The sequence below is a fragment of the Cladophialophora yegresii genome (genome assembly GCF_000585515.1).
Source record: "Cladophialophora yegresii CBS 114405 chromosome Unknown aczIN-supercont1.1, whole genome shotgun sequence".
In the NCBI taxonomy this organism is placed as follows: Eukaryota; Fungi; Ascomycota; class Eurotiomycetes; order Chaetothyriales; family Herpotrichiellaceae; genus Cladophialophora; species Cladophialophora yegresii.
This window is the reverse complement of record NW_006913045.1, coordinates 529,045-539,109: the sequence shown is the minus strand read 5'-3', so window position 1 is coordinate 539,109 and position 10,065 is coordinate 529,045. Positions and strand designations below refer to the sequence as shown.

At 54.6% G+C, this 10,065-nt stretch overlaps 1 protein-coding gene across 1 annotated transcript; it reads left to right on the top strand.

Annotated features, from left to right (window-relative positions):
- Positions 1-2,876: 2,876 nt before the first annotated feature.
- A1O7_00201 (acetyl-CoA carboxylase) lies at positions 2,877-9,912 on the top strand (the record flags this gene model as incomplete). Its single annotated transcript, XM_007754243.1, has 4 exons — positions 2,877-3,062; positions 3,126-3,296; positions 3,359-9,115; positions 9,169-9,912. The coding sequence occupies 4 exons, from the start codon at positions 2,877-2,879 to the stop codon at positions 9,910-9,912; spliced, it is 6,858 nt and encodes a 2,285-aa protein (XP_007752433.1).
- Between the last annotated feature and the right edge of the window lie 153 nt (positions 9,913-10,065).

Genomic DNA, 10,065 nt, shown 5'->3' with positions numbered 1-10,065 from the left:
TTCGTCCCTCATCGACAATGTCACTGTCGCTTGATGGACCGTGCGTGTACCATATCACCACTGCCTCTATACTTGTCCTCCTTTGACAATCTGTGCTCAAGCATGCGTCCCTTCCCATAGCATCACATTTTCCGCCATCCACAATGTCGGGCCACAAACTCCTGAGATGGTGGGGTTGACCGCTTGGTACATTCGGCTCACAGATTTGAATGTAAGACAATGAGGACGGGGTTGATGTGTGCTGCAGCCCAGCTGCCGTCAGCATCGTCTTCGACAGACTAGCCAGTGCTGATCCGCCGGCTTTCTCATCCCAAAGCTCTTGGAACTGCCAATATCCAAAGTCAGCCTCATGTCACCGAGCCTTGACCGGCGCATCAAGATGCCGGAATGGATGGTGGTCACGAAACAACTCCCATTCGCCACCTGATATGAGGGAGGCCAATGCCAAAGTTCCCCTACCCTCACTTCAGTGAGATCACTCCCCTAGAAAATTCTGATGGGCTCGCGACAGAGAAGTCAGTTTCGCTACAAATCCGAGTTCCGCCTCGCCTAAACCCCTGATACGTCCTCAGCCTCGTGCTGAGTCACCAAGCCTGTCACATGACACAGCTTCTGTGCCGCACCGTGTTTGGCGACGCTGCAGGCAAGCACAGCCATCCGAGGACAAGTACGTATATCCTGCTACGGTTTGCGCAGTCTGGACTTTTTCGGCAAACTCACATACCACGACGAGAAATTTTGAGAATGCCATCAATTTGCCGCTGCCTGAAAGCCAGCGCACTGAAACTATTCGGCGGTTGACCTCGTGGCAGTCTTCTGTGCTTTACAACTTTCCCGCTGCGCTGTAACAGCTGCCACCTGAGAGTCTCCCTCCTTATGCTTGTAAGCTGCTCCCAGGCGTTTTCAGTCACCGTCTCAAGTTGAAGCTGCAGGGTTTCATCAATCATTTCTTCGCGGTCGCTGATGCCGGCTGACTTTCCTGCACGCACAACTTTTGACGGATAGCCTACCTCACCCTTTCCCCTGCCTATCGGCTCCACAACCTCTCCCCGATTAAAGTCTTCGACCGCAAAACGGAACCAACTGGTGACGAGACTTGCTCAGATGAGATGGGAATGTTGAGCAAGGTCGCGAAGATGACTGGCTCCCCTTGCTTCCTCTTCATCATGATACACAGTCCTCCTTGATGGCGCAGCCTTCTCGAAGTTTGGAGCTCGCTCGGCTCCACTGCAACTCTGGGTAGATTGCGCTAGCCGGACAGGAGCCGATGGTAGTCTGTGAGGCGCTGCCCAAGACGGTCATCTCATCCATTTCTGCTGGGGCGGCCAACACCAAATTTAGCATCCCACGAACAACTTCAATGGTGACCCTGTCACCCTACAGCAACGACACCTGTCTCTTCTGCAGTCATTCAGGGTGCAATTACTTCGTACCTACCTTCGGATCTCCTGGACTTCGCCAATGTACTCATACCGCAACCTGCGCTCACCTGGACGTTGGGTCCTAGACACAATCCCATGGTCTTCAGCAAAGCGGTTTGTTGCCATGTGTTTCGCTATCCGACCGGCACAACATCTCCCTTGCTTTCGTAGTGCACTCGCGTGTCTTCCACGAGCGATCAGGACGAGTAAAGAAATCAGCCAATCAGGCTCGGTCATCGGTGGACTTAGTGGAATGGGACTGAAGGTTCACCAAAAACGGAGTCCGAAATTATGTGTTCGATTGACTGGGGTGGACTCCGCCCTGGGAGCCACGTCCAGTCCTCGATCTCGGGTTAAGGCCCTCGCCCTTCCCTAAACCGTCTTGACGCCCCAGCTGAGGCTGAGAGATGATAAGAGATGGATACACAAGCGTCACGATAGTGCGATCAATGATATATTGTTGGATACACGTTTGTATACGACATACGAGAGGATCCATCTATCCGACATGAATGCGTCCTGGTTGTAGAAGCGCTCTACAGATTTCGTGGGAATCTGTTGACTTGTTTCCATCCGTCCGCGCGGATCTTTGGGGCACGAAATCATATTGCGTCGCTACTGACACACAGCAACCAGGGCACGCGGCCTCGGCGTGCTCGGATAGTATCGTGTAGCATAATTATGATGGCACAACCGACGTCATTTACCCTGGCTCAACAAGAAGCGAGGAAGCATTTCTCGCAGCTGCAGCAGCCAAAAATTTCTGTTGGAGTTGAGGATTGGGGACGCGAGCTCGGGCGCTTTGTGGAGGGAAAGCTGCTGTGGGCCGCCGACGGGCGTGCGGTTGACCGCTTCAGCGAATAGATCGACAATAGTGGCAAGCCTGAGCGTCGCCCGGAGCCAATCACGCCGCCGGGATTCGCGGTTGGCCCTGCTCGGCGATTCACTTTTGGTGCGCCCAACAGCGAAATATCGATGGCCCCCCGGAGCAGAATTAGGGAGACTTATGCACGCTCGGCTGAACGCTTGGGTCGCTGTTTGGCTGCGGGCCGGCGACAGATTCAGCTAAACCCCTTGCGCACTTGCGGCTTCATCCAACAGGCCCAAAAAGTGTCAGGGACACATCTCAGCACGTCGTTGCTTTCATATACCCTGCGCCTTCGTGTCTCCTCGCTCCCCATTGCTGACTTTAACTCCTCCCTCTGTCTCAGACTCTTTTCTCTACCACTACTACCCTCTCCCCGTTCTCCCGGACCTGGTACACTCCTTACTCAGGTCGTAACAGTATAGACTTTGGACTCCGCGTTGGGACATCGGTAATATTGGCGTAATTCCGGTCTCCTTTTGCGGTCCCCAGAGCCACCTTCGATCTACCGCCCTCCCCCCAACGAAGACACCTGTTCTCCCCTAAGAGTCGATCTTTTCACTGCATGAGATAGACCTTCCTCCCTCAACATGGCTCCCGCCGCGGTCAACGGTGTCAAAGGCACCAAGCCACTTACGAACGGCACTCCGAGTTCGTGGCAAGCGAAGCACAATGTGGCGGATCATTTCATTGGGTCCAACAAACTAGAAAACGCTCCTCCGAGCAAAGTCAAGGACTTTGTTCAATCACACGACGGTCACACCGTCATCACCTCAGTAAGTCGAATTTGGCGGAAGCTCCGTGCGTCTGTGGGCACGAGCTGACAGCGCTGATTCTAGGTGCTCATTGCGAACAACGGTATCGCGGCCGTCAAGGAAATCCGTTCAGTACGAAAATGGGCATACGAGATGTTCGGCGACGAGCGGGCCATCCAGTTCACGGTCATGGCCACGCCCGAAGATTTGCAGGCAAACGCGGACTACATCCGTATGGCGGATCAATACGTCGAGGTACGTGAACTCGCAAGGATACGCACAAAGAGAAGGAAGCGGTGGCTGACATTGTCTGACAGGTGCCCGGAGGCACGAACAACAACAACTACGCGAACGTTGAATTGATTGTCGATATCGCCGAGCGCATGAACGTCCACGCCGTCTGGGCCGGCTGGGGTCACGCCTCAGAAAACCCCAAACTACCCGAATCCCTCGCAGCCTCTCCCAAGAAGATTATCTTTATTGGTCCCCCGGGCTCCGCGATGCGATCACTCGGTGACAAGATCTCCTCCACAATCGTCGCCCAGCATGCGAAGGTGCCCTGCATTCCCTGGTCAGGAGAGGGCGTCGACGAAGTGGAGGTTGACGAGGATGGTATTGTGACTGTCAAAGACGAGGTCTACGACAAGGGTTGCGTACATTCGCCACAAGAGGGTCTCGAAGCCGCGCGAAAGATCGGCTTCCCAGTGATGGTAAAGGCCTCAGAAGGCGGGGGCGGCAAGGGTATCCGAAAGGTCGACGATGAATCGCAGTTCGTTGAGCTCTACAATGCTGCGGCCAATGAAATCCCCGGTTCTCCCATCTTCATCATGAAGCTGGCTGGAAATGCCCGGCATTTGGAAGTCCAGCTGTTGGCTGATCAGTACGGTAACAACATCTCCATCTTCGGCAGAGATTGTTCCGTCCAGCGACGACATCAGAAGATTATCGAAGAGGCTCCTGTCACGATTGCCAACCAAGAGACCCTACACGAGATGGAGGCGGCGGCTGTCCGACTTGGTGAATTGGTCGGTTACGTCTCTGCCGGTACAGTGGAGTGGCTGTACTCGCACTCAGACAACAAATTCTACTTCTTGGAGCTTAACCCTCGTCTCCAGGTCGAACATCCTACCACTGAAATGGTCAGCGGTGTCAATATTCCCGCTGCTCAGCTCCAGGTTGCCATGGGTCTTCCTCTCCACCGCATCCGTGACATTCGCTTGTTGTACGGAGTCGACCCGCATACGTCGACCGAGATTGATTTCCAATTCAAGTCAGAGGCCAGTTTGAAGACTCAGCGACGACCTAGACCAAAGGGTCACTGCACAGCCTGCCGTATCACCTCTGAAGATCCTGGCGAAGGCTTCAAACCTTCGAGCGGTACCATGCACGACCTTAACTTCCGTTCGAGCTCAAATGTCTGGGGTTATTTCTCGGTCTCCTCGGCGTCCAGCATTCACAGCTTCTCCGACAGTCAGTTCGGTCATATTTTCGCTTACGGCGAGAACCGAGCGGCTTCCCGAAAACACATGGTTGTTGCCCTCAAAGAATTGAGCATCCGTGGTGACTTCAGAACCACCATTGAATACCTCATCAAGCTCCTGGAAACCCCTGCATTTGAAGACAACACAATCACTACGGGATGGCTCGATCAGCTGATCACCAAGAAGCTGACCGCCGACCGGCCTGACCAGATGCTTGCGATCCTGGCTGGCGCTGTCACCAAAGCTCATATTGCCAGCGAAGCATGCATTACGGAATATCGCAAAGGCCTCGAGAAGGGTCAAGTGCCCTCCAAGGATGTCCTCAAGACGGTTTTCCCCGTTGACTTCATCTACGAGGGTCAGCGATACAAGTTCACCGTGACCCGATCAAGTCTCGACAGCTATCACATCTTCATCAACGGCTCCAAGTGCTCTGTGGGCATCCGAACCCTTGCTGATGGCGGCCTGCTGATGCTTGTTGCGGGCCGATCTCACAGCTTGTACTGGAAGGAGGAGCCCACTGCTATCCGTCTGAGCGTTGACAGCAAGACCTGCTTGCTCGAGCAGGAGAATGACCCCACTCAGCTCCGAACTCCTTCTCCTGGCAAGCTCGTCAAATTCACCGTCGACAATGGGGCCCATGTGAAAGCCGGTCAAGCCTTCGCTGAGGTCGAAGTCATGAAGATGTACATGCCTCTGATCGCACAAGAAGACGGTATTGTGCAGTTTCTCAAGCAGCCTGGAGCTACTCTCGAGGGTGGCGACATCCTTGGTATCTTGGCTCTCGATGACCCGTCCAGAGTCAAGACTGCGGAGACATTTACTGGCCAACTGCCCGACCTTGGACCACCCCAGGTCGTCGGTAACAAGCCGCCTCAGCGATTTGCTCTCCTCACGGGCATTCTCCATAACATTCTCATGGGCTTCGACAACCAAGTCATCATGGCTTCGACCCTCAAGGAGCTGGTGCAGGTCCTGAGAGATCCAGAACTGCCCTACGGCGAATGGGCCGCTCGGTCATCTGCTCTTCACTCGAGAACTCCCCAAAAACTGGATGCTCAGCTTGTGCAGATCGTGGAGCGAGCAGCCGCTCGCCACGCCGAATTCCCAGCTAAGCAGCTCCAGAAGGCTATCAACAAGTTCATCGAGGATAACATGTCTGCGAGTGAGGGAGCTGCGCTTCATGCCACGTTGGCGCCTCTCGAGGACGTCACTGCCAGATATGCCGATGGGCTCAAGGTACATGAGTTCAATGTCTTTACTGGCTTCATCGATCAGTATTACCAAGTTGAGAAGCTCTTTGCTTCTGGTACCCCCAGAGATGAAGATGTCATCTTGAAACTTCGGGAGCAGCACAAGGATGACATCCTCTCGGTCGTTTGGACTGTTTTGTCCCACACTCGTGTATCTGCAAAGAACAATCTGATTGTCGCCATCCTGGACCTGTACCGGCCCAACCAGCCGAATGTGGGTAACGTTGCGAAGTACTTCAGGCCTGCCCTCCGCCGACTTACGGAGCTCGACTCTCGTGCGACTGCCAAGGTCACCATCAAGGCTCGTGAGTTGCTCATCTTGTGCGCCCTGCCTTCGCTTGAGGAAAGAGCATCCCAGATGGAACACATCCTCAAGTCGTCGGTTGTGGAGTCCAAATATGGAGAGACTGGATGGGAGCATAGGGAGCCAGATCTCGATGTTTTGCGAGAAGTGGTCGACTCTCGGTATACCGTGTTCGACGTCTTGCCGCTCTTCTTCGCCCATCATGACCCTTGGGTTAGTCTCGCTGCTCTTGAGGTGTATGTGCGACGCGCCTACCGTGCATACACTGTCAAGGAGGTCGAGTATCACAACGATGTCGACCCACCCTTCTTTCTCTCATGGGACTTCATCCTCCGCAAAGTCGGACAAACAGAATTCGGCCTACCCCTGGCGTCATCTTATCCATCGGGACAGGCGACGCCTTCCCAGAACGGCAATCAGTTCAAGCGTATTGCTTCTGTCAGCGACCTGTCCTACCTGAACAAACTCCAAGGAGAGGATGAGCCAACGCGCAGAGGTGTCATTGCTCCTTGCCATTACCTCGACGAAGTTGACGAGTGCCTCGCCCGTGCGCTTGAGGCTTTCCCCAAAGGCACAGCGGAGAAGCGTTCAAATACCGCACAACATCTCATGCCGACACTCGACAGCCAGAGACGGCCTCCACAGAAATCAGATGAAGTTGAGCTGACCAATGTCTGCAACATCGCCATCCGCGACATTGAGTCTTTGAGCGATCCGGAGATTCTCGAGCGCGTGCAAAGCATTGTGAACGAGTACAAGTCGGAGCTTATCGCCCGCAGGGTCCGTCGCATTACCTTCATTTGTGGACACAAGGAAGGTACCTATCCTGGCTACTTCACGTTCCGTGGGCCGAGTTACGAGGAGGATGCCAGCATCCGTCACAATGAGCCCGCCACAGCCTTCCAGCTGGAGCTCGGCAGATTGTCCAAATTCAAGATCCGTCCTGTATTCACAGAGAACCGGAATATCCACATCTACGAGGCCGTCGGCAAGGGCGATGATCGAGACAGGGTTGTCGACAAGCGCTACTTCACTCGCGCTGTTGTTCGACCGGGCCGCCTCAAGGATGAGATCCCCACTGCTGAGTACTTGATCGCCGAGACTGATCGCCTCGTCAACGACATCTGCGACGCACTCGAGATCATTGGCAACAATAACTCCGATCTCAACCACATCTTCATCAACTTCACCCCAGTATTCAACCTGCAGCCCAAGGATGTTGAGGAGCAGATTGCCGGTTTCTTGGAACGCTTTTCTCGCAGATTCCTCCGTCTCCGCGTCACTGGCGCTGAGATCAGAATCCTCTGCACGGATCCCGAATCTGGGCTGCCATACCCTCTTCGTATTGTCATCACGAACACTTCTGGTTACGTCGTCCAGGTTGAGTCGTATGTTGAGAAGAAGGCTCGCAACGGAGAATGGGTGTTTGAGAGCATCGGCGGTACCACCAAGGTCGGCTCCATGCACCTCCGCCCTGTGTCCACTCCGTATCCCACAAAGGAGTGGTTGCAGCCGAAGCGTTACAAGGCTCACCTCATGGGCACTCAATATGTCTATGACTTCCCCGAACTGTTCAGACAAGCAATTTCGAACAGCTGGGCCAAGGCTATCGCCAAGCATCCGCCTCTTGCTGAGTCCAGGCCCGAGGTCGGAAACTGCTTGGAGTACAACGAGCTCATCCTGGATGATGTCGACAATCTGGCCGAGGTTTCTCGTGAGCCTGGTACCAATACCTGCGGTATGGTCGGCTGGGTCTTCACCGCCAAAACTCCAGAATACCCAAGAGGCAGAAAAGTCGTGATCATTGCCAACGACATTACATTCCAGATCGGTTCTTTCGGACCTGCCGAGGACAAGTTTTTCAACAAGTGCACCGAGTATGCCCGCAAACTTGGCATCCCCCGGATCTACCTGTCCGCCAACTCTGGCGCTCGCATTGGCATGGCTGAAGAGCTCATTCCCCACTTCTCCGTTGCTTGGAACGACCCGGCGAATCCATCGTCAGGCTTCAAGTACCTGTACTTGACGCCTGAGAAGAGGGAGTTGCTCAGCAAGACGGAAATCCTTACCGAGAAGGTCGTCGAAGATGGAGAGGAGCGACACAAGATCACTACCATCGTTGGCGCTAAAGACGGTCTCGGTGTTGAATGCTTGCGTGGCTCCGGTCTGATTGCCGGTGCGACCTCCAAGGCTTACGAGGACATCTTCACGCTCACACTCGTCACCTGCCGATCGGTGGGTATTGGTGCTTACCTCGTCCGTCTGGGTCAGCGTGCCATCCAAATCGAGGGCCAGCCAATCATCCTCACTGGTGCTCCGGCGTTGAACAAGGTCTTGGGCAAGGAAGTCTACACATCCAATCTACAACTCGGTGGCACCCAGATCATGTACAAGAACGGTGTGTCCCACATGGTCGCGAGCGATGACTTCCAGGGAGTAGAAAAGATCGTCGAGTGGCTGTCCTTCGTTCCCGACAAGAAAGGCCAGCCAGTTCCGGTCAGCCCTCCTTCGGATCCTTGGGACCGGGATATCACTTTCTACCCACCAAAGGGACCTTACGATGTAAGACATCTCATTGGTGGTCAAGAGGACGAAGAGGGCTTCCTGTCTGGGTTGTTCGACAAGGACTCCTTCCAGGAAGCTCTCGGTGGCTGGGCCCGGACGGTCGTTGTTGGTCGTGCCCGTCTGGGCGGCATCCCTATGGGTGTCATCGCGGTCGAGACTCGTACGGTCGAGAACGTCAGCCCAGCTGATCCTGCCAACGCTGATTCTATGGAGACGGTTGTGCAAGAAGCTGGTGGCGTGTGGTTCCCCAACTCCGCCTTCAAGACCGCACAAGCCCTTCGAGATTTCAACTACGGTGAACAACTTCCCGTCATGATCCTTGCGAACTGGCGTGGTTTCTCCGGTGGTCAACGAGACATGTACAATGAGGTGCTCAAGTACGGTTCCTATATCGTCGACGCTCTCACCAAGTACGAGCAACCAGTCTTTGTCTACATTCCTCCATTCGGTGAGCTTCGTGGCGGATCATGGGTAAGTGCAGCTCCAACTTTGTCGTTTGGATTTGATACTAACATTTTATCTAGGTCGTCGTGGATCCTACCATCAACCCTGAACAGATGGAAATGTACGCTGATATCGAGTCTCGCGGTGGCGTCTTGGAGCCTGAGGGTATTGTGGGCATCAAGTACCGCAAGGAGAGACAGCTTGAGACCATGGCTCGCCTGGACCCCGAATATGCTCGGCTCAAGCAGCAATCGCTTGCGAAGAACGTGAGCGCTGATCAGCTCAACACCATCAAGGCCAAGATGACCGAGCGTGAGCAACTCCTCGGACCCATCTACCAGCAGATCGCGCTTCAGTTCGCCGATCTCCACGATCGCGCGGGCCGCATGGAGGCCAAGGGCACGATCCGCATGCCCCTACAATGGAAGAACGCTCGACGATTCTTCTACTGGCGCCTCCGAAGAAGATTGTCTGAGGAAGTCCTCCTCAAGAAGCTGAACAGCAGCTTAGCCGGCGGTGTCGTGTCTGCCACGACATCTCCCTCGACGCAGAGAGAGCAGAACCTCGCCATGCTCAAGAACTGGTCTGGCTTGTTGGACGTCGAGTTCGACAAGGACGATCGCAAGGTTGCCGAGTGGTACGAGAGCCACCGCAAGGAAGTGTACGCCAAGATCGACGCTGTCAAGACCGAGGCCGTCAGCAAGCGTGTCGCAGAGCTGTTGATGGGCAACAAAGAGGGCGGGCTGAAGGGTGTGCGCGAGGTGTTGAGCCTCGTGCCCACGAGCGAGAGGGAGCAATTGGTCAAGTACTTGACGGGTGCATGAGGCGTGGGTGTGTGTGCGTCCGTGTGTCAGAAATGTATAGATGTGACGATGGATCGGATCGACCTGGGTAGGTGGACAGCGAAACTGAAACTGAAACGCCAGAGAAATCCGAAGCGAATGGGTTTTTGAGTCTTGCGTCTTTTTTTGGCTTCA